The 25,400-nt window shown below is 39.8% G+C and overlaps 1 protein-coding gene across 22 annotated transcripts in view; it reads left to right on the plus strand.

Annotated features, from left to right (window-relative positions):
* Positions 1-1,286: 1,286 nt before the first annotated feature.
* The window catches only part of CADPS2 (calcium dependent secretion activator 2), a 281,050-nt gene continuing 256,936 nt past the window's right edge, over positions 1,287-25,400 (plus strand). For 12 of the 22 annotated variants that reach the window (XM_015627832.3, XM_015627842.3, XM_015627835.3 and 9 more), the window contains exon 1: positions 1,389-1,712. In XM_015627832.3, coding sequence (XP_015483318.1) covers positions 1,389-1,712 — 324 coding nt within the window. Of the gene's footprint in view, positions 1,713-25,400 lie in introns of all 22 variants that reach the window. The other 10 variants (XM_015627847.2, XM_015627840.3, XM_015627831.3 and 7 more) reach the window with 4 other exon arrangements.

Consider the following 25,400-nt stretch of genomic DNA (forward strand, 5'->3'; position numbering starts at 1 on the left):
TTCCAACTTCTGAGAGTTGATTCACTAGGGAGGCAACTGACAGCTTTAAAGATCCTCTCCTAAATTTGCAGTACTGGGCACTTCAAAATACTGATAACAGACTAGAGTCTTTCACCACTCTAAACCCAGCTCAGCTTAGACAGTGAGAATTGGGTTGGCTGCCTGAGTTTGAGTTTTCATGCAGGGCTTTGAAAACTTGCCACGGCTAACGAGCAGGGCCGGGAGCTGTGTGGACACAGCCTCAGCTGCCTTTGTTTGACAGCTGCACACAGTCATGGCCTTTCTGTGTGCCAGTCCATCCCTCCCAGCTTTGTCCTCCTAGCTCCTGATAATTTCATGTTCAGTAGTTGCCTTGTCCTCCCTGGTAGCAGCACCATCACTTGTGGGTATGTAGGGAGTGAGGACTTGTTGATGTACACAAAACACCTTCCCTGCCCCGGCATACCTTCCCAAAAGGCCCTGATCAGACTCCAGAAATTTGCCTCTCACATGGTGAAGCCTTTTTTGTTTAATTTTAGCAAGTGCTAGCAGTAGGCTTTTGTATGGTTCTCACAGCCTTAACTGTGACAACCACTGAGACTATGCACCTATCTGGATCCTCAGATAGTCTAGAAATACTATTCAAGAGGGACACGAACTACCTATTTGTAGCTGCAAGCTCTCAACAGAAATAACCTGAGAGAGCAATGTACACTTCAGCATCAACCCACCCGCCACTTCAGAAATGCACGGCTTCGGTGGCTTCCTTTTCTGGGGCCATTTGAGATGCCTCTCATTCCCCCACCAACACTTGGCAGAGGATGTGAGCGAGGCTCGGGGCGGGCACGGCCGCCGCTCTGCCCTTGCCGCAGGGAGTCCCGCCGTGTGTCCGAGCCGGCTGGCGAGCGGCGGGCGCGCTTCCCTCGCTGGCCGGGACGCGGGGCAAGGAGCACGGCACCAGCCGCTGCCAGGGCCGGCAGGGCCCGAGCGGAGCGGCGCTGCTGAGGGCTCCCTGGCCAGCGGCTGCCCCTGTCGCAGGGAGCAGGGCAGCCGAGCCGAGCCGTGCGCTGGGGCGCGTCGGCAGCCGCGGTGTTCCGGCAGTCCCAGCACAGCCCGCCCGACCCCGTCCCGGACACTCGCGGGCCGCCGCGCTCGCCAGGGCGGCCGGAGATGTTAGCCCGGCCCCGATCCCGCCTCTGCCTCCGCCGGGAGCCTCTCGGAGCAATTCCCACGGCAACCCAGGCTCGACCCCCTTCCCAAACCCCGCCTCTGCTCCCGCCCAGCCGCTCCCGCCCGGCGGCCGCCGGCGGTCGGAAACAGTCCGTGTGTAAACTCGACGTGTCCGGAAAGGTGCGCGCCGCTCCCCGCCTCGCTCCGTGCCCGGCCGCGGGGCGCGCCCGCCCAGAGCGATGCTGGACCCTTCCTCCAGCGAGGAGGAGTCCGATGAGCTGCTGGAAGAGGAGCGGCGGGACGTGCTGGTGGCGGCGGGCGGCGGCTCTCCGCGCTCGCTGCCGCCGGCGCCCCGGGACTCGCGGGGCAGGGAGGCCGGGGCGGCACGGGCAGCCAGCCCCAGCCCTTCGGTGCTGAGCGAGGGCCGGGACGAGCAGGAGCGCCTGCAGCGAGAGGAGCGGGAGAAGCGGCTCCGGCTGCAGCTCTACGTGTTCATCGCGAGGTGCATCGCGCACCCCTTCAACGCCAAGCAGCCCACGGACATGGCCCGCCGGCAGCAGAAGGTGAGCCCCCGCCTCCCCGCTCCCCTGCCCCCCGCGGGCCATCCCGCGCCCTCCGGCCCGCACGGCGCTCCGGCCCGCAACAGGTTGAGCGGGGCCGCGGCACCGGCCGGGCACGGCGCTGCCGGAGCGGCTGCTGCAGGGCGGGCTGTCAGCGCGCCTGGCCCAAAACACACCCTTTAGATAGAAATCCGTCACTCATCGGGGGTGAAGTCGTTCAAGTTTCTAGAGTTGCGCTCGAAGTCGCCGTGCGGAGGGCACAGGAGCGCAGGGAGCGGGCGCGCTAAGGCCGTTGTGGCGGTGGAGGATGTATTCTGCTTCTCGGCGGTACCCGTGGGTGGAATTAAACCTTCCAGAGGTGCTTCCTGCGGGTCGCGTTCTGACCGTCCGTACCCAGCCCGAGCAAATGAAACATAGCGGTGAACGAGAAAACTATTTTTTTATGAATTATTGAGTGTGCTCTTTGTACACAGAAACAATCAACATGCATGCCTGTGGTGAGAATGACCTTCTAATGAAGGTTGACCTAAGTTATTCTCTGTGTCTGGTATGTGAAAGACAAGCTTTTGAGAACTGGCAGGTGCATGGTAGGTATTTATGCTTATTCTTCCTTATTTTTGAGCTATGGAATAAGCAGAATACACGAAGTTTTGGATTAAGGCGCTGCATTTCCAGGTAACTACTTAAGAGCTGAGTTCTTGAAATGTTTGATCTAAGAAATTCGTTTTTTACTTTCAGTTTTGCAAACAAGCAAACTAATCCAAAACAAAAGAAACTAACAAAACCTTCATTCTGTATCACTTTGCAGAAGGATAGTGATAGGACACAAAAATTATTTAATTCTACTTGGCCTTTATGATCTTTGTACTTCCATATGTCTAAGGGTTTGTAAAATCCAGTACTAAATGTTTTGGTATATCTGAAGTATTCCTGCTATAGGTAATGGTGTTTAGTGAATTCTCAGACAAGTCAATGTGGCAACATGCTAGTAATAATAAGATTTTTTCTGGAAGATTAATTTGTTTTTATTAAGTGTTAGGTACTTAAACTCTGGAGCATGAATGGAGACATCTTGTAAGCAGATAGCCAAAGAAAATCTGAAATAAAAATTTTCAACTCACTGGAAATTCCCTACCCCGACACAGAATCATCACAGAAATTATATTTTGAAGAGACATCTGGATCCCTCTAAGTGTGACTTTCCACTGGACAAAGCCAAAGCAGACTTGATGTAGTGTTGATACCAATCTAGGCTCAAGCAGGAGGCTCGGAAGCCTCCAGGGATGAGATCTCACAACCTGTCTGTGTGACCTGCTCTACTGCTGCATTGCCCTCCTCTTGACTAAATTCTCCTAATCAGCTTCCAAGTTGCAGCTTGTGGCCATCAATTGCTGAAGATACTGAGCATTTAGAAATTCTCACTGATCAAAGTCACTAAGTATAGGAACTGTTTTAAAAATAACTACTGTATTAATTATTTTTATTAATAAAATGTATGAAAAGAGATTACTGATGTGCAGCAAATGCAGAAATATAACTGTTGTGGATTTAACTATGAGCAGTGAACAGACTGATTGAAAAAAATTGACTTGATACCTAAAATTAAATACTGCTCTTGGTAATTACGATTTTTAAATGAACTCTGGATTTTGCATTAAGTACTGTATGTACAAAGAGACTTTTGTCATATTTAGGAATTTAGCTGCAGAACAAGGATGACTTGTCCTTTCCTGGTCAGGAAATACTGTTTTTAAATTAGACATAACACAAAAAATAATTATTTCTAGGAATTGCACTTCTGTGTAGATGTAATGAAAAGCACATAACCATCTTTCCTCTTATTTGACAATTTTGTATATATTATCCAAATTATTATATGTAGGGTAATAGAAATGGTCATGAGTTTTGAGAGTTCAGAAAACCTGCTTTGATAGTTTGGGATTTCCCAGAGCTCTATGAAGGAGCCCTCTTTTATATCTAATTTCTATTCTCTGCGCTGCATGGTGGCCCCATGTCAGCTTTGGGAATGAGAGTACAACCACCTGTCTTAAACCGTGTCCTGGAGGAAGACACTTCTGGAGGTGTGACAGCTGGTCTGGAAAGGAGAAGACTCAGAGGGGACTTACCAATGTATGTAAGTATCTGAAAGGAGGATGTCAAGAGGATGCTCTTCTAAGTGGTACAAAGTAGTGAGACGAGACAACAGGCAGAAAGTGATACACAGAAGTTGCACCTGAATATGAGAAAGAACTGGAGTATGAGGAAGAGCTTCTTTGCTGTATGTATGATTGCACACAGGAACAGATTGCCCAGAGAGACTGTGGAGTCTCCCTGACTGGAGATATTCAAGAACCATCTGGATGCAATCCTGTGCCATGTGCTCTGGGATGACCCTGCTTAAACAGTGAGGTTGGACCAGATGACCCACTGTTGCCCCTTCTAGCCTTACTAATTTTGTGACTCTGTGAATAATATTCTATGGGATAAAAGTCTGTCTTATTTCCTGAATTAATTTTCTATTTGCCAAGATAGGATATGGATATGGACTGTTCCTCAGTCTCTTTCTCTTTGCTTCAGTTCTGACTTGTGTGACAGCATGTGGCTGGCTGTCCACTGCCAGCTGGACTGAGGTTCCTTACCTGTGTTATGTAACTGGAGCTGTTAGCTACAGCATGCCCTGTCCATCATCAGTTATCCAAGGTATGGTTTTGAATGAGAATCTATCATGCTGTGTGGGTTCAGCCCCCTTCCTCTTTCTGCTTGTGAACTCCTTGTAGTGCTTTTGCACCAGCAGTCTTATAGATAACCTAAGAATAGTATCCACCCTGCTTAAGAGCAGAAGTAATTTGTTCTTTCTGCCAGTTCATTTGGCATATTGCTGAGCAAATATGGAGGAATGCAGTTTGCTTCCTTTTTAATGTGGAACATATTATCCAGTAAGGGAATGAGATGGAATTCATATATCCAATATCTTCAACTGCATTGTGTAACATTAGTAGAGAAATGGGTTACAGTGTGGCTGGCTTCTTATGTTCTTGCTTTAGTATCAGATTAAAATGTACTATATGGTATCTTGAAACCACCATACTTAATGGACTGTGTTATACTAATTAAAGAATTTTGAATGCAGGCAGTGTTTCATTCCTCTGTTGTCCTTTCTTCTTCCTTCTTTCTTCTTGCTAAGTAAAATTAGCTCGGCTGTATTGTGATAGATAAGATTAATTAAAAAAGAAAATCAAACTTTTAGAAAAAACAAGAACTATCATAATTCACCAGAGTCCATCAATTCCTCTAACTTGCTTTTAATGACAAATTCAATGTAATTTAGCCCAGGGTTTGCTGAATCACATACTTTAATAATATGGCGCTTTTTTTTTTTTTTTCCTTTGTCATTAGGATGGATATGTGATAGAAATAATAATTTTTAACTGTTCAGAGTTATTTGATGATCTACTATTATACCCTGCCTTACTTTGGTTGCTGGTAGATTTTTGATAGAGAAGGGGGAATAATCAAATATTGGAGGTGTAGAACTGAAGCATGGTGTTATTTTTTGAGGTGGGGTAGCATATCCTGATTAAGATGGAGTTAGCTCTACCAAGTAGAGCTAATATATATTTAGTAACATATTTCCAATAGATATTTGTGAACATTTAGTAATATATTTTCCACCTTGCAGAGAAATATCGATGCATCAATGCATTACATTTTGTTCTTCTATAAAGCAAACTTTGTCTGTCCCCTGGTTTAAAGAGACTGTCACTTTTTTATAGTTACCACTTTTTTATGAGTCCCCTCGAACATATTTCACTATTTTTTTCTTCTGCCTCTTCAGCCCTCCTTATTTCTAGTCCTAACAGACGACAATCGTTAACTAAGCCCATTCCTCTTTCTTCTGTTCTCTTACCCCAGCCAAACTGAATCACAAATCACCAGATTGAATTTGTCCATAGAATGAGATTTAAGCTGTGAAAGAAATTCTCTTGTGACTGTCTTCCATCAAGGGAAGGTGGTGTATGTGAACGTACATTGCATATATGAGTATATATGTACTGAGTCAGTGATTAGATGGTGACCCTGGTAACTGCTGTTTATGCTAATCAGTTGTAAACCCATATGTACCCACCCAGTTGTACCCAGCAAGTATGTGCCAAAGGCAGGTTCTGTATCTGAGACATGAATGGGTGTTAAAGTTCCTGGGGTAGAGACAGCAAAGTGCTACAATTAACTAGCAAAAAAAAAAAAAAAAAAAAGTGTTATTCCCGTGTTTTTCTTTCTCAGCATTTTAAACCTTACTCTAGTAATCAAGTGGCCACACAGAAATCCAAGACTAAGGGAGAGGTAGCACTCCTAGGCTAAACAAGATTTTGTAATGCATGAAAGGCTTAGTACATCAAAGCTGATAACTCAGGCCTTGCTTTCATAGGTGATAGGTATTAGAAGTAGTTGATCTGGCCATGTAGAATTCATAACTGAGTGAGTTTACTTCCTGAATACTTGATGGCCTATTTCTCTTCCATTCCTTCTCTCCCATCCGGCTACTAAATCATGAGTAGATCAAAACCATTGACTTCTAGCTAATTCTTGGAAGTAGGAGCAGTAATAATCAGTAATTTTTTTTCATCTGACTTTCATGCATTCATTCATTCCTCTTTCTTGGACTTTCTCTGAAAGGAGAGGTTTATAATGATACATGTTCACTACATAACACTGTCAGGAGATGCTGGTTATGGGGTTAGACTTCGTTCTCTGGATTGCAGTTTTATTCCCAACATTTGTCTTTCTTCTCTCTCAAGACCCATATCTCCTTACTTTTGAACTGGAGATATTTATCTGCTTATTTCTTGGCTAAGCATGTTTTGGGAAGAAAAAATTGTATCTTGGCCTCAGAACATGCATCATTAGATGTTGCTTTCTGCACTGCTAAGGTAACAAGGAGAATACATCCAAAACCATTATTTTCAGAAACTCTAGACACATTTCAGAGAAAAAAAACATAGCTATAAAACTTGTTCATCTGGTCAAAATTCTGCTAAAGATCTTTCTAGGAACATGTCTTTCAATTCTACCTTGTTTCCTTTAAAAATTTCAGTTCTTTTTTGTGGTGTTGTAGAAAGTAATTTAAATCAAGTTTATTGCCTTATTTTTCCCCATAACACCTTGTCATCATGCTCTAAGCTGTGCATAATTTTTCATTTTAGTCAAGTGAGTGTAGAGTTCTGATAAATCCTGTCAAAACCCATAATAGGTAGCCTACAGACCTCTATACATGTTGAGACAAGATTATACAGAAACAGATCTTTCTACCCCATGAGAACTGGCTGTTTGTGGAAGAAGTTGGTTTTGCCTGCAGTAGAAAAGTTGCTTGCCATGGGCAACTGAATCTTCAGCCATGGCTGAAGAAGTACTGAAGGGTGATGAGAGAAGCAAAGCCTCCTAGTTACAAGTGCTGCTTCAGAACTGACAACTCATCAGAGTTTTGTTTTAATCTTAAATTCTTCTTCTGGCCTACCAGCTCAGTGTTGATCAGTGTGTTTTGGCCAGAAGTTGGAAAACCACATATCGGTAAACAGCTGTGTAATGAATGAACATGTTTGGACAGTCTGTAAACCTGGTCTACTATGATGAAAAATTGATGACTCTCTTCTTTTGCCTGTTTTTTTTTTTTTTTGTTGTTGTTGTTTTCATTGCCTATTTTATCTATACTTGTGTTTGTAATTTGAGTAGTTATTATTATTTGATGGGACGATTTTAATTTTTTTTCTGAATGTGTGACCTCAGGTCATTTAATTTTTTCTATTTGAAAAATATGTTAATTCTGTTGGCAAATACCCTATTTAAAGTGTCTACAGAAGACTAGATGTTGGGTTTTTCCACAGAGGAGTTGACAGGAGGAAAGTTTGAAGGATCAGTTGATTGCTGCCTTCTCTGCAGGGACTGTACAGGGCAGTTGTCTGGCTAGGCTGCCTTGCATTTCTAACCCTTTGAAATCGTTATTCTCACGTTGTATTTTGTATATCTGAACTGCTGTAATTGGTGATTGAGAGGCAGAAATACCAAATCAGCTCGTCTGTAAGACTTTCTCTGACATCATCTGTGAAATATACTCATTGATTGGTGCTGTGGAATAACATAGCTGAGGAAACCACTCTTTACCCCCCCCTCTGAACCACACTCCTTTAACTGCCTGAGGTGCATTATTTCAAAATATCAATTACTACATACTGTCTTTAACTGTACACTGTTGCCAGAACAGAAAATACTGTTCGGTTCCTAGATGACTCTTCAATAAGTAATGTATTTCTGTAGTAGCAAATTTTCAGGTTTTCCCCCTTGCTCCCCCATGCATACCTGTTGTTACCGGTTCATGTTTGGGGACATTACTAACCAATTGCCTTTCCATTTTCAGGCTGGTTATTAGAGTTGGTTTTTCTCTTTCTGGCTTTCTACCATTTCTTTTTCATACTGGTGAATATCATTCTGAAGTTTCTTTCAGTATATATTGGGTTGCTTTTTTAATGTACCTTTGTGTTCTACTCTTCCATTATCCTTGTTTTTTTTCCTTGTGTGTAGATGTTCCTTACTTTGCTGGCTTAACATACCCCTGCGTCCTGCTGCTTCCCTTGCTACAAGTGGAAAGCTAATAGCTTAGGGACAAGACTTGCTTTATTGACCCTAGAGGTATCCTTAGAGGAAGATGGGATGATGTGTTTGTTGTCTGATGTTTGTTGACTGCTAGGAAAGTGCTTGGCTCGCTGCCTCACCTCTGCTCATTGAGGGATGTGTTTTGGGGTGTTTGTCTTTATGCCTTGACTCTGGTTCTATATTAGCTGAGCCCCAGTTAGTATGTTACTCTGTCTGAGCCAGGTGCCAGTCTCGAAGGCTTTTGAACGTTTAATCCTGAAACCAGTTTTCATATCGGTTTTTTTTGGCACGTTAGCTGCAAACATGCCTCCTTATGTTTCTTTCCAAGTTACTCCTCTTGCTGCCAGTTGATGGCAGTGGCATGCACAGGTCTGGCACTCAGACTTCTCCGTGACTTCTGTCTCTTGCCATTCAGGACAGGACAGAGGGTGAGGAACAGCATCTGCTGAAGTCCTGCTCATTTGCCTAGTGCCTGTCTCCAGTACCCATTTCTCTTCTGCCTAAAAGTTCTGGCACTGAATTGAAAGCAGCCCAGTTCTTGTGCATTGCAGCTGATTCCCCCAGGTTTCAGAATAGCAGCTGTGAAAAGGCAGTTTTCAATTTGTTGCTGTGTGTGGGATACTCTGAGCAGCAGGAGAGATAGAGTGTTTGCATGTCGGTACCAGGCTGCATCAGCTTAAGCTTACATTTTGAAGGTTATTTTCTCAGCCATAAGCATTGAAGGCTTTTCATTTTGTGTTTAAAACTCTCTAGAAGTTGATGGTACTTGCTCAATAGAGTTTATTTCTGGTTCTTATTTACTTTGCAGTGAGGAGATAAAACATATGCTTCTCTTCTAGTGTGATTGCTTGTATGCGTGAGTTCAAGAATGTTCTTGAGTGTTTTTCCTGTCAGGAAGGGGAAAAGCATTAATTAACAGCATTGTGAAGAATGAACAGAGCTACAGTGAGTACTTCTTTAAATATGTGACCTGGTGAATCAAAATTAGAAAAAGAGAAGGTGATTATACAATAATTTTTTTTCTGCAATTGTGTTTCCATTTTTCTCTCAACCATTAATTATTCATTTGCGTTCAATTGTCTTGTCTGTGGGGTTTTAGAAATAGAGGCTGGCAGCTTCTGTGTAATGAAAATGCTGGAGGGATACTCTGAGTGATAGACACAAAAAGAATCCTTAAGATAATACTTTGAGTAGACTTTTTTGGGCCATAGACAAGGATGTGGAAGAAAGGACAAATACATAGGGTATAAATGAGACCTCTAAAGAGATGGTGTATATCTACAACAGTTAGAGGAGAACTAGACATTAGTGATGGAGAGTTTCATGACTAAGTTGAAGGTGTTGAGAAAGGGTATGGAACTGAATTAATTTTGGAGTAGAGGAGCTGTTCAGCAAGGACAATGACAAAGTTAAAGAAGAATGAATTTGTAGCAGAGAAATCCATTGGTCATGATAGTTATGCTTTTCGGTATTAAACTGAAATGAAGGAGGAATATCTTGGGTGTCAGTTTGCAGGAAAGATATTGGTCTAGAAAAAAGGATAATTATTAAACTAGTAAATAAGGGAATAGTCTCAGATTTCATGTCAGTGTAATACAGAATAGCTAGGGCAAAGAACTGGTGAGAAAAATGATATGCAGAAGTTAGACTTCATGAAAACCAAAGCAGTAGCATATAGTGCACTGGGAAAACTGGGGTTTTTTTTCTGCAGAAAGTTGGAGTGTTTTATATGTTTCGGTTTTTCTAATGGTGAATTCATGAGTTTTTCTAAGAAAAAAAATTACCTTCAGGCAGTCTACATTGAATGTTTATCTTGCTGGGAAACATCCCCAGTTTGTGCCTATTGCTCATAAACTCCCTGATTTATTTGTAATTTATGTATTCTGAGGCCTTGTAGCAAAGTTATTTCTTATTCAGAAGAGTTCTACAAATGTTTCTCCACTCCAAGTATTAAATATGTCAAATATGTGTTATTTCTATAATATTAATATTGACCATTAAATATTTTTTTGTTCTTTTGACCTTGTTATGGATGGAGCATAGGCAAAGAGAAGAAAAAAAAATAAGAGGTTGTTTGGAATAGATCTGATATTAAATCATTATAGAATTCAGTTCCCCTTTCACTCTCCTTTCCTTCCCACAGTGTCATTAAAAGGCAGAGGATTTTTCAGTCTCTTACCAGTGGGGATTAAAGAGTAAATAGTGGTATTATTTGGAGATGGAAGTTAACAGACTCCACTGGAATTTTTTTTCTATAGTAATCTTCAGCTAGCTGTTGGAGTCTTTGCCTGAATGGGCATTTAGATTCTGCTTGCCCTGCCTTGACTCCAAATGCAGTATCATTCTCATAGCCACACACAGTAGAGATTCTGAGCATACTCATGTATGCATGGTTATGAAGTAGCTAGATGTGTTTTGGCTTAAATATTCTGTGGTACAAGTTCTGACAATCTTGTTTATATGACGTTGGGTTCTTTTCAGCATACTTTGTCTCCCAAACTAATTTACTTTTAAAACACTACTGGAGATTAAGGCCAGCTTTTAAAGTTGTTTTTCTTGCCATCCAAGTTTTTACATTCTTAATAACTTAACGTTCACAGGCCTTTTTCTGTGATAATAAATGTTATAAAATTATATAAATGTTATACAAAGGTATTATAATACTAGCTATGTTTTGTGAATATAAGCCTTCTCTTTTACCACCTGGAATATAATAACCATAAATGGAATAATTCTACAGTGGAAAGCTGAAAATTACAAGATCCAGCTGCGTGTGCATATATTGATGTGTTTTGCTCATGTGTTGCTGAAAAAGAAGTGTCATTCTTTACTGTGCAATGTAAAGCTAATCTGTTTGTTGTGCAGATCCATCACCCACTGATACCAGCCTATGCGAGTATTTTGGTGTGTGGCTCTCTCTCAGACACCCTGAGTGTAGGATGTACCTTACGGGACTTCTGTTAGAGCCAGATGAAGATTTGCTTGTCTCCTGTTTGCCCCCACTACCCATACAGCCTGGGGTGGGAAATTATAAAACCTCTTTCCTTGCTGAATCACCTGGAAGATTAGTGATAAGCTGTGAACAGAGCTGCTGTTGTCTTTTCTTGACTCTTCCTCAAACTTTAATTGGAGCAACTGGATTACACCGGTCTTTCTGCTGCTTTAATATACCTTGCTGTCTGTAGATGAAAAACAGCATGTAAGAAAGAGAAGCATTATTAATTTAAACTAATGAAATTATTCAGATTAATACTAAACCTCTAGCTGTTTTATGTGTTCTGGATATTTAAACTCTAATGGTTTATTAACCCATTGATTGCTATAACATTTGGTCAGAACTCAGTCCAGAATGGCCTTCAAGAGGCCACAGAGGTGTGATAAAATCAGCAAAACTGGGTAAAGCCTCCATACATGACTCTTGCTTTATTACAAGCTGTGTCTGTTACAGGTGCACTTAACTATGCAAAGCAGCACAAAAGGGTAGGAGACTGTACAAGCTGGCAGGTTCTGTTTCACTGTACAGATGCACTTTTCTGGTGTCACACTGATTGCCAGTGTAGACGTGACTTCAGAGAGTCAGAGATATTTCATATACAGCAACTAATACAGAGTCAAGAAAGAAATGGAACCTAAATGAGATAAATAGCACTACAGGGACACTACAGTCTCCTTTCTGAGCCATTAAAGCAGGACAGCATATGCAATGCAAACATAAAACCAGCTGAAATAACAAAGTAATAAGAGTCTTTCTATGTCTGAAGTTAATTAGGGGCAACAAACTGCCCCTAATTACTGAAAGTGTGGGATCGTCAGCTAAGCTGCCTGGGATACTAATTAAAAGAACTGATTATAAGAAATAGAATGAATAATTAATGACTAAGAAATCATTTTCAAGAGTATCTTCAGAGAGAAAATAAAGTGCCCTTGGAAAATATTGTGACACCCTGAGCCATCCACTGAATCTAATCCTGCAGACAGACCTGAACTGATCTGCAAGTTTTCTGTGCTTATGCTTTCTAGTGCTGAGGCAGGAACTAATAGGAGCAGAATGACAGGTAAAATAGTATTTCCATTTCAATATCAAATGCTCTCTTAAACTATTATTTTATTGTATGACTTCAATAGAACCTGCTTATGAAATACACTGACCTAGTGTATTTTGTTTTAATAGTTGGCTTTGCAATAGTCTGCTGCTCTTAGAGCTGAGAGAGGTCTTTGGTGCTTGCAGAGGGCCTCTGGGTAGCGTCCTCTGTGTTGATCAGTAGCATGTGTATCTGTATCAACTGTTGGCTGTCAAGTGTATGGGCCACAAAATGGACTGTGATTTTAATATGTTCTTGAAAAAAAACAGCAATATGGAAATTACATCTGACAGAATAAAAATTGAAAGTTTAAAGATTTATCTTCTCAAAAAAAACCCAACCAAACAACAAAGCAAAGACCAAACACCAAACCAAGAACTACCTCCATTAATAAGGCTTTTTTTATCCAAAGCAGTTCTTTAAAGGGGCTAATCAGGGGTAAAGTGGTTAATCAGGGGTAAAGTTTTATCCAGGCATCTGTTTGGGTGTTCCCACCTAATTGGCCCACCTGAATTGATTAATTTTTACTGTTTTTAATAGCCTTAATCCTCAATTACATTGACACATATATAGAAATTTAGATTAGGAATAAATAAAAAATAAGTGTTTGGAAGCATTAAACCCTAGGTTTCCTATACTGATTCTGAGTCTCTGCTGGAGGCTGAGGTGTGGGGCTGCAGGTACCCCAGAGTGCTGGGGTGTACATGGGACATGGGTCTGGAAGTAGTTAGGCTGGGCAATCAACCCACTGCTGTGTGATGTCCATCTAAGACAGGCATGACATTAGATTCTCAATGATTGGTCTGTGATCATTGTAGAGAGCCCCTCTTTAGTGGGATTGATGTTCCCAGAGGGACCAAACCCAGAACTGAAATACCTATGTCCTTTGTAGTGTCTTTTAGTTGTTCTGAGTTTCAGTAGATCAACCAGTATCTCCTTGGCCCCTTAAGGTTGTGTGCTGTAACTCTGAAGGTGTTCCCATCCTGGAAGAAGGATGAGAACACAATTGACTCCTGTGTGCTCAAAGTGAGACCACTATCCATGGCAGAGGCAGAGAGTCCTGCTGTTGGTGGTACATTTCACCACCAATAGCAATGCTTCCCTTGGTTCTGCCAAACTCTCTATGGGATGTGAAAAGTGTGCATTTGTGTGGGGTTTTATATACATACATATATATACATATACATATATGTATAAAGGAAGGAGAGAGTGTGTGTCCGCATGAGAGATGCAGGGAAAAAAGCTATAGCTACTAGAGAAGGGGACTGGAATGAGTGCTGCACTGCATGTTATGATCTCATTGGTTTTAAAGTTATGCATTAAGCATAACATACTGAAACACAAGTCACTTAATACCACTACTCTTCCAGAAATGTCTTTTTATTTGTTCTGTTTATTGTAGTAGATCTTGTAAATTGCCATTTAATTTCTTTAAAAACAAACATCACACACTCCCAACCTCTCAAACCAGGCCAACAAATCCAACATCCCGAACCCTGCATATCTGTATTTCTGCCTTGGCTTTTGTAGCTGTTTCAAGCTGAAACTCCTAAACCTTGTGATGAAGAAACAAAGATGTTCATATGAATTGTGTTAATAGCAAAGATTTTATTTTGTATTAATATTAAGCTCTTAGAATTGATCTGATTCCTTAGAGGTAGGTCAGAGTGTGCCCTGTTGAAAAGATTATATTGAATTTCTAATATTCTATTTCTGCTCTTTAAGTTTTACATATTAGACTTAATATATACATAAGACTTATATATACTTAAGACTACATAAGACTTAAATATCATGATTGATTTTATATTTAGGATGGACTTATACCTTGACTGCAGACATTTGCTTTTTAAGCGTACATGTTCTCAGTGTGAAGGATAATTTATTTTCCTAATTTGATTGTGTTCGTGGCTTTTTCCTATAATGGAAAAATAATTATTCTGACAGGAAAACAGTTATCTCTATTATGTGGTTTAAAGAAAACAATAAGAAAAAATTCTCCTCCTGCACTGCACAACTGTAGAAATAGTGCTTACCTTTTACTTGGTCTGACTTTAGTGAGGCTACAGAGCAGCCAACACAGCTGTCAAGTCACTTTTTGGGGAAAAAAAGAAGTTGGTCTGTTTTGTTTTTAGTAGTGATGTGGTTAGGGTGGAACAGCTGCTTCGTATGGTGGTCAGACTAACCCTTCCTCAGTCAGTGCTAATAAGATAGATGGGGTAATGCCTATTGACTCTAATAGCTGGAGTAATAGGACATCTCAGAGATTGAATGAAGAGGTGTGAGGAGCTGAAGCTCTGAGCAATACAGATGGTCAGTGATGCAAATCCATTTCAATCTATAGCGCTGGAGAGCCTGGAAAATGAACAGAATTGCATAACAACATCAGAATAAGATAGGTGCCTCTAACCTTCCTTTCTGAAAGGCTGAAGGATTCAGGGAGAAACTCAGTTATTTTGTCAGTGGAGTGAGCCCAGCCTTGGACAGGATGTGCATTTGTGTCTCTAAGGCAAGTGTCAGCTAGCATGTACTCACCACAGTCATTCATATGAATAAGTAAGAAAAAAATAGTACTTAAGGTACCAAAATTGAAAACTGTTTCAAAATACTTTTAAGTTGCTTGCTAATTTTGGGCCTAATAATTTTAAGCCAAAGAAAGCATTGAAATAATATGTTGGATTTTTTTTTCCTATTGCAAATACATAAATTTGTGCAATCAATGCAGAAGAGTGAGAAAGATTAAGATGGACTAAACTAATCCTGTTTCCAGGAGAATTTGATAATCTGGGTTAGGGACATAATTTCTGATACAGTAGCTTCTAAACAGCTTAATGTGTGTATTTGCAAATTATGTGTATTCAATTTAGGAAGCCAAAATAAGGGCTTTTTTGAAAGGTCGCACAAATAGGAGAGCTGTAGATTTTCTCTCAATATATTGTATGGAAACAGGTATTTTATCCCCTGCCAGTTCACAAGATTCTTTTTGAATCACCAGATAGTTACCAGGGGACACGTCTGCTGCCAAACAGCTCTGCTACTGTATTTGTGCCTTTGACAGAACGTGTAATATGCCAGGCTAACAAAGCTGCTGTGCCTCAGGTGCACCAAGTAAACATGCTGGCAAATATCATGGCTGAATGAAACTGTGCATTTTCTGTGGGATGGAAGGATTATATTGCAAAATTATTGCAAAGTTGATGAATGCATTCAACACATGGACAAGTTACTGTGTATCATACTGGAACTGCAAATGGGAGGGGACTTCCTGGGTTGAGTCAGTCTCATGTCCAAAAGTAAGGCATCTTGTCTCTTTTATAAGCAGGTGAAATTTCACTTAGTAGGTATTGCTACTGGTTTTCTTTAATAGTTGTGAGGCTTTTGTTTCCCAGATGAATGCATTTCCTGGTTTGGTTTATACACACTTCCTGTTCTGTCAGCTCTGCCCTTCAGCTGCAACAGCTTTTCCTTCCTGAAGGATTTAGCAGAGGATGGCATCTCATTCTGCTATATGAAATCATCCAAGGCCTGAACCATCCCTCAGGGGATGACTATCCTAACTACCTTTATCCGTAGGTTTTGCAGCTGGAATTAATGCCCCTTGTTCTCATGTCACATTAGCATGGTACCTGCAGTGTGCTAAGGCAGTGCATCTGAGCCTTTAGCTCACAGCAGCCAAGAACAGAAATCTCACAGAAGTTGCGAGTCCTGGCCTGAAGTTTGGGATGCTGAATTTCACTGCATTTCAGCTCGTGTGGTTTCTGTCTTCCAGTACATCTTTTTATCCAACAAGTTATTTTTTAATCCACTCTGTGTGATTGTGCTCCCCAGCCCTGAATGCCAATATCAGTCTTCAGATTCAGAGTCTTTACAGTCATGTTCCTGTTCTCTCTGTCATAGCAACATGGAAACACTGTATTTATGGCCAATTTTCAGCTACCTTTCCTTCTATTTCTTCTTTAACAGTTACCCTTACATTTTTTTAGTCTTTTTCCCCTTTGTGGCAGTATCTCCGCTGTGTAACTCCTGTGTAGATTAGATCTACAGCATTCTTCTAGCCAGAAAGCAAGAATAAAAAGAAAACAGATTACTCAACTTTTATCATCTTTTAAATAATTCTGGTAAATCAGTGACTTTTTAATCCTTCCTATTCTGTGTCAGAATATGGTTATTGTATTAATAAGGTTATTCCATTACCCTCACCCTGATTCTAACCTTATTTTTATATCCTTGTCCTGAGGAGTCTATGCTCCTCTGCATATATAGACCTGCTGCCCTCTTTTGTCGGGGAGGGTACTTTGGTCGATGCTGGGCAATTTTCAGACTCTCCTAAAGTTTGCTCACTGCCTCATTCAGGTCTCTCAGCTCTTCAGATGACTGAATTGACGAGCTCCTCTTAATTCCTTCACATAGAGAATAAATTACCGCTTCTCAGTTTCCAGGCTAAAGAGAACTTCCTGACAAAATGCAAACTGCTGAGACCAGATTTGTGTTCAATAACCATTCCTATCAGCAAGCTCTCAAAATAATTAAGTGCTGTGGTGATAAAGAACAAAACGTGTTCAGTGGCACAATTTGTATGAATTCACTTGCAGTGTTGCTGCGTGTCTTCCTTCTAATTTGTTTTTAGCCAAACTTCCATCAAGTCTAGGGTTCCTGGTTGTCCATAAGCTTCTAAAAAGGCTTCTTCTGGCATTCTGCCCTGCCACATTTGGGCAGAGTTTACAAAACATCAGTTAGGTCAAGCGTTTTGTTGACCACAGGAGGTTAAATGGTTAGGATATACTGATTCCTCTATAGAATGTGTCCAGACTTGTGAATTTTCACTACACTTTGCATATGAATTGAATGCTTGTAGCAATCATATATATATAACATGAATAAGATGTATAACAGCAGCATTTGGGGTTAATCCTTCCCTCTAAAATACTGGGCCAGTTTTTTTGTTTTGAAACCTATTGACATGTATATGCATGAGTTTTCTGTGCAACAAAAAGCACAGACTAGTGCTTCCTTCCTAACTTTCCTTCCTTTGACACCACAACTTTGTGGTTGAATAGAGCACAAGGAGTTACTTATGGCCCTGTATCATCTTTTATTCTGCCTTAAGTGTGGTAATTCAGGCATCTCCCAGCATTGGAAAGTTGCAAGGAGCCTTGGTCTGTCTGCCTTACTCCTACTCAGCGCTTCTAAGTAATAATTTTAGGAAAAGCTGTTCCAAATTATATACTGTGAATTTTTCTGAAGGTCAGTCATTTTTTCTGTGCTTCTTGAGAATGGCACTTGTGCTGGGAACCAAGTCACTTGAAAGGAATCACTTTGAAAGTGTGGTTCTTGTTCCTGTGAGGTTTAATTGCACAAAGTTAAGCAAACCTCATGACCACAACTGTTCCTCACACTCCTCAACTGTACTGGATTTTATGGAATGGCATATATGTCTTTTTGTTTGGGCTTGTGTCGTCTGGTCCTTTGCACCAAAACAAAGAAAAGCTTTAGAAAAGGGAAAGGAGGCATCTGTCAAGTTGTTAGTCTCGGTAGAAGAGTGGGGAACTGGGAGTTAGAGGAAGAAATAAGCTCTCTCTCTGGAAGCTCTGATTTTTGTGTGCTTCGATCATTCATCATTATGCCTTCTGTGCAGAACAGGAAAAATATCAGAGTATTGCTCCTCTACTGTAACTTTGAAAATAATAGAAATACTGAAAGTTGGGCTCTATCTGATGTTTGGAAAGGAAATTGCATCTGTGGAATATCAGACTACCCTAGCTGATGGTGCAGTAGGTATTTAGTAAGTGTCAGCTCAGTTCCACCGATATGTACCTAATCACCGTGCCATTTTTTTTTCTGTGACAGTGGGAGAGATGGCGATCAAGAATCCTGTTCTGCTGCCTTTTGGTTAGATACATAAAATACCAGTACAGTGTATACCAAAGTTTTCTTAGGCAACTTTTGCAGGATTAAAGATAAGAATTTACTCCTGACTTAAACTGGGAAAGCTGGGAGGCCTTCAGCCAACTTCCTTTCATTGTTTCCTTCAAGCATCTGATGTTATCTGGTCTGCCATCATGTTATTAAACATGTGTGCTGTCCTGGAGCCAGTTAACCTTTTCCCCTTTGCCCGTGTGCTATGCCCTGCTCAGATCCTGGCCTTCAGGGGGCTTGAGCAGTGAAACTTCTGTGCTTCAGCAGGATTTTGCACAAGTAGATGCTCTGTGAATATATTGTGAAGTTGTAACTAAGCATTTATACAGAGTAATAGCTTTAAGACTGTATTATTCCTTTCTTGTTTTTTTTCTTTCTAAGAAGGGAACAAAAAAAAATGGTCACACCGCTAAGCTCTAATTAGAGTAGCTTTAGAGAGAGCTGCTTGATTTGCCTTTTGAGTTCTGTGCTCTGTCAGGTAGGTTTTGATCAAATGCTTTCCTGCCAGCATTTAGTTGTTAGCATTCAGTCTAAGTTAGTCACCAGTGAATTATGGTCTGTGATATGGTCCAGGTCCCATTGCTCCAGTTCTTTTCTCTTTATTGATTTCCATTCTCATTTTCATTATTGTCCTGGTCTCTCACTGCGTGCTTCCTAGTGCTTTTATTTTGTACGATGTCCATGAGTCATGATTTGAAATAAAATGCTAATAATGACATTATGCAACACTTTGAAATAAACATTTCTGAGATTGTTCCTTTTAAGTGGTAGACTTTGAGAAAAATCATACCTCTCTGCAATGATAAGGCAGTAGGAATTAGAAAAAAAAAGAAATAAAGAATAGGCTGGTAAACTTCAACATTTTAATTTAAATACCTTATTCTTGAGTAGGTTTGCCAGCATAAGAAAGAGTGAGAAAATTTTCCTGGCCATTTCCTTTTAGCAAAAATCAAGAAATTAAATCATAATTGGTGCAGATATAAAAGTTTTTAATTACATGTGTTTTCCTAATCTACACAGATCTGAATAACGGCTAAATAGTGTTGTGTCCCCTTTTACTACGGGTTTCTGTCTTTAAGAGTGTGAAAATGTTAAATGCTCCACCAAGTTGTCCAGAGGGATGTAACACGGTATGGCCATGGAGCCAAACATTGTATTAAAATAGCTAAATTTCAGCATGGACTACTATGGTAGGAAAACTTGTCAATTTTTGACTGTTTCTAGTCAGATGTTGGATCTATAGTTCTGGGATGTTTTTTAAACAAAGAGATTTCCTCTTTCCCCTTTTTTCAGTGGTTTCCTTCTCTCTGAAAGTAGTACTTTTTAAAGACCTACTCATGAATGTGGGAAACACTTCTGATAGAAGGTTGTGTCCCTTGTCTTTTCTTATCTTCAAAACTCTCTTTACAGTTCTCTTGAAAGTGAGACCATGGAATGCAGCTGCAACTGAAGAAGTTTCATGATAGGCTTTGCAGAAATACAACTCGCAGCCTCACTGCTGTTTTTCAATTAAATACTTGAGATCAAGTAATCTGAATACTGTAATTTTTATAACTATTTTTCAGGAGTCTAAGTATTGGCAGAGAAGTCAATACATGGCATAAGGATAGGCAGATGAGATGGGAAATAATTTGTTCTAGGGGAGGCAGTCTGGATTTTCCCTTACTGATGGTGATGAACATCCTTGCTTGAATGTTTTGACTTTGAAGGAAACTTTAGAAACATTAGCAAAGGAAAACTCTCATTTGGCAAAATTTTCCACAACTAAGCATACTTTTAGTTTGGGTAGTATAGTGTTTCATAGTAATTGGTATTTTTTCCAAAATTAATGTAAATGGTTTTACCTGTTTTGACAATGGTGCCTCTCAAGTTCAGGCATGAATAAGAGGAACCCCTCAAACTGTTCACTCTTTTAGCTCTTCTGCTTTCAGGATACTAATTTAGTTAAATGAGTAGGAATTACAAAACTGTTGGTGGTTGGGACCCTGCTGTTTATGACTGTAAAAATAAAATCCATTGTTAAAGAAGAGACAAGCATCTGAAAGACTTGGTTTATTTATAGAGTGGTATCAAACATTAGTTGTCTGAGACAAATCTGATGTTATTTGACTTGAAAATGCCTGTTGAGCTTACAAGCAGCTCAGCTTAGCAATTACTAATTGGTCTGTAATTTAGGAGCACCTGGAGGTAATGAAAGGGCTTTAATTTTTCACACCTTTGGGTGAGGTCAGACCAATATGAATGGGTACTAAGGCTCTGAAAATCAGGTGTGTGGCAATAGCGGCCCATTGCCAGATTGTAAAATATCTTCTTTTTTTTGATATCTCTTTCAGCCACCTGTTCAGAAAGGGATGTGTTTGTGAATCCACCTTAGAGGGAATTGTGGTTTTTTGCAAGGTGTGTTCATTTTGAAAGAACAGTAACGTACTGTTCTTATGTTTATACAAGATTTCTGGGTGGAGGAGAAAAGTACTTGGCTTTAAACCAGATGGCTTATGGAGAATGTGAATTTATTCTTTAACATGTGACTCTGGGATTTCAATGTATATAAGCATATAGTCATCAGTCTTTTTTTAATTTATTTTAGATTACTTTGTAGCAGCAGTAGGAGCAATATGATTTCAGTAAATATGCCTGAAAGTCCTTGTTGTTAGAAGTTAGGAATTTAGGCTGAATTTGCATTACTTGCATAGCTCTAAAATTTAGCAGAAGTGGAGATCAAATCCTGGGGGAAAATTCCTTGTCAAAAGATGAGGTAGTGTTTACAAAAGGCTCACAGAATACTGATTTTTTTTCCTTATTTTTCTGTTGTTTGATACTGTTTATGATTAAATAATTCATTATCTATTATTATGAAAAAGGCTTTTTTTTTTTTGCTTACACAAAATGTTATTATCTAAAGTAAGAGAAGCATTGTTCCTTAAGTGTTAGCCCCCCTTTAAGTGTGGATTTTTAACAAATTCTGGATTATTGTGGATGTTGAGAGTGTGCTGCTGTCTTCTCATGATTCCACAAACATCTGTTATTTTTGGGTAATAAAATATTCCACTTTCAGAGTATTTTAATAATTTATAATTAATTAATAATTTAATAATTTTAACCTGTGATGCTTTATCTGGATGGAAACTGAGCGATGCGAAGTTTTGTGTCAATCCTTTTAGCAGTCATACAATTTTTGTGTCCTACATGCAATAAATTAATCTGTGGACTTACTGCAGCCACTCTTCATATATTTTACAAATAAAAGAATGGAAAATTTTCAGGGAATATAGTAATTATTGTAAATTTAAAAATCTTCCACATAATAGGATTATTTCCCTCACTTCATACACAGAAAAGGCTTTATTCACAAGTGCTGTAATGTCAAAGTGTCAGTATTGTCATGGATGTGACATGACATGTTTCTGAGTCAGTGACTCAGAAATGTGTTAGCTAATTTTCAGTTTTGTATTTACTAAAGAGATGAGTTTGCACATGCAAGAAGACAAGTTTGGGAGGGCGACATGTTCATTTGGACACTCTTGTCTGGACTCCCATTTAGTTAGGGGTAATTTGGCCAGCACAGACATTTGTGCATCTGTTCATTCATTAGGTCATCCACTCATTTGGCATATTTTTAAGGTGTGTGCTTTAGAGTGACAAGCAACTTGCTCAACACTGACTGCATGGGTAAGATCTCCACTGAGCACATGGGAGGAATTTGAACATCTTCAACAACCTTTGACATTTCTGAACATCTGTTCAGGGCTTTGACCAGTGTTACGAGGGTAAAAAAAATTCTGTAGTTCTAGAGAAGAATTTCTTATGAGTTGAGTTCTCCAGCAGTGTAGGCAGTATAGGTGGGACAAAGCTGCCTGGGTCTCTGCCTAGTGGGAAGTGCTGACCTGGGGTGTACTCAAGTTGTGGTAAGGAATATCCATGGGACTCTCTTATAAGGAAACACATCGTGCATCCTGAAGCGTTGCCAAACTGTTTATAATATAGACTCAATCTAGAGTTGAATGTGGGTGTAGCATTCATCTTTTTGGTGTGCTGCACTGTTACCACATCGTGTTTTCCATGGAGTTGCTTCCTTCAGACAAGAATTCATCACATCCAAAATGAGTAGGACCCACATAACAATATTTTGCTTGCACATAGAGGAGAAGGTGGGGAAGAGGCCCTAAGAAACCTCTGCTTTCTCTTACTAGAACAGCATCACTTTCTGAAATCCTCATATTCAGTGGAACAAATAACAGGAACAAGCTACCCAATTTAATTTTGACGAGACAATGAGATTAAGTTTCTGATCTAATGGGAGTTCAAGGACTTTTCTGAAAAGATGAATCTCTATCAATGTGTGAAGTAGATTGGGTATTAGGAAAAGGTTCTCCACCCAGAGGGTGTCTGGGCACTGGAATGGGCTTCCCAGGGAAGTGGTCACAGGACCAGCCTGATAGAGTTCAGGAAGCATTTGGATAATGCGGTCAGATACATGGGTGTGGGTGTCCTGTGCCAGGCCAGGAGTTGGACTTTGATGATATTTATTAGTCCCTTCCACCTCAGAATATTGTGTGATTCTGTGAATCTTTGTTTCTGTGCACACTTCAGTGCAGCTGTAGTGCTGTAGACAAACACTTTTCACCTGTGGGCTGGGATGCTCCAGCATCCTGACGTACAGTTAGGCCTTAAAGTTGATTGTGTACTGTGCTATCAGAAGTTGACAATTTTATCCCAATACACTTGAATAATAAAGATGAATATTCCATCAATGGGACACATAAGATTTTCTATCATAGATGTAATAAAATTGTTAGAATTAACAAGTATATTTATTTAAGAAATATGATTATTTCATTTTGTATATTGCCTTGCTAATTATTTTTTTCTCTGTACCTCTTATATGCCTCTTGCAACTTGCTCTATCATATTTGAAGAAAAGAGCAGTTGTGTTCTTAATACAATATGAAATTTTACTGAACCTTATTTAGCAAAATAGCTTTACATTTTTCTTCTGAACAACTGGATGAAAGTTATTTTTCCCTGAAGAGGGGTCTTATTTCATTTAAAGCAACTAGCTTATTGGCTTGGGGTTGTTTTTTGGTGTGTTGTCTTTTTGTTTGGTTGTTCAGTGTTGGTTGCCTGCCTGTTCATATTTTTAGGTTCATAAATGTTGCTTTGAAGGAAGAAGCAATCTCTCTTGATGAATTTCCCTTCCTTTTCTTCCCCTCTGCTGGACTGGGAGGTCCTAGAAAAGATGTTTTCCCCTATAATGTTCTGACTGAAAAGAAGTGGCTACAGCAGCACTGCTGATTCAGCATTGGCATTAGGTATTGTTCTGTCTAGTTCTTAACTTTATGAAGTTGGATCTCAAGAGATCATAGCACTTGTTCTGCCCATGGTAATTTGAAAAATAGAATCTTATACAGCTTTATACAGTTTGTTTGCTTTCTCCCTTCTCAAGAGCATTAATCTTATTTTCAGTCTTTCTCTGGAAGGACCTTTCGAGGTAGCTTGCGGCCTCTGAAACCTTTCACAGTAACTTCATGCTTCACAACATGCTGTTATAGGTTTATATTTAAAAAAAGAACAGAAGTTCTACCTCCTTTTGCAGTTTTTAAAAGCAAACTTTCTTGGCATATGGGCTTTTAAAATTTAAACCTTCAAGTTTTTTCCAAGGAAAACTTAGTGCCTTTATGAGACTGCTTTGCTTCCTTGCAAGCTCTGACTTCTTGTAGATCAGAGACAATGCCTTGGGGAATCAGTGTTCCATTCGAAGTGACAGAAATGCAGATTACAGTGAATTCTAATATCAGGAAAGATCATGATATGGGATTTCTGTATGTTAGTGACATTCAAACAGAATTGTTGTTAAAGACTTATTCATTTTGGGTGGTTTTTGTTTCCTTTTATTATCAGCTGGCTAGCCTGTAAAACCAGATTGGATTACCAAGGAGTTTCAAATTGTTGAGAGTAGCACATCTGTAAATATGAATTATTTCATGAATGTATCTTAAGGTACATAAGAAATACCTAAGCAACATGAAAATTGAAGTACAAAGTTAAGTAATATGCTGCCTTTAGAGATCAGAAGCTAAATCTGCAAGACCAAAAAAATAATGGAATATATGTTCAGTATTCTTCATGCTTCTGATAACTCCTTCAAAGGCCTGTTGTGGTCTGTCATCTTTGTGTTGCTGTTGAGTTCATAATCTGTCTTTTCCCTAGGAACTGTGCTCATTTGTATCACCCATGGGACACTAATAGCTATGAACCATTCTAGTGCTGAAATTTCTGGTCAGAAGGCTCTGCAACGTTTTAGTACTGAGCTCTTGATTACCTTCTTCCTGTGTTGATGGAAGACTCTTCCATTGTAGTGTCTAAGTGTACCTGAGATCATGGAGCTTTTGTCATTTATATTACACAGGTCTGTTTTTTGAGGTGGTTTTTTGTTGTTGTTTTGGGTTTTTTTAATCGCTGTGTGTTTCTTTCCCTACCACTGTTGTTACAAGTTGGCCAGCTTGACAAGCTTAATTTGGAGAGAAAGTGTAACAGGCTTTTCTTTAAAAAAACACAAAAGTCAGAACTTTAAGCCTATGTTTATGTTGTCTTAAACCCTATTCATGGGTCATCATATGACCTTTTGTTTAAAAACCAAAACAAAACCCTGATATTATCCACAGATCTTTTTGGGCAAAAACTAGTTTTGTTTAGTTTTATTTTTATTTTTTTGTTTTGTTTTATCTTAAATTGTCTTGACTATGAGGAAAAGAAATTTCGGTTCTAGGTTTAAAAATTCTTCCTGATTGGTTTCTTTGGAGCCTTTTGTTGGTTTCTGTTTAGCTGGAATATGGACTTCAGCACAGAGATGCAGTTACTTAGAGAATATTCTTACAAAGTGTGAACAAGAATGCCGTGGGCATAATGTAGCATTTGTATTGATTTCTGGTTTTGTTTACTGCAAATCTGTGTTCAAGTCTAACATCCTTCTAAGACCTGGCACTTGAGAATTCGTAAGAGCTCCTTCTCCCTTCCGTGTAGCTGCTTGTGTCTCAAGGGTAGAGACGCT

Source organism: Parus major, chromosome 1A, assembly GCF_001522545.3.
Source record: "Parus major isolate Abel chromosome 1A, Parus_major1.1, whole genome shotgun sequence".
Lineage (NCBI taxonomy): Eukaryota > Metazoa > Chordata > Aves > Passeriformes > Paridae > Parus > Parus major.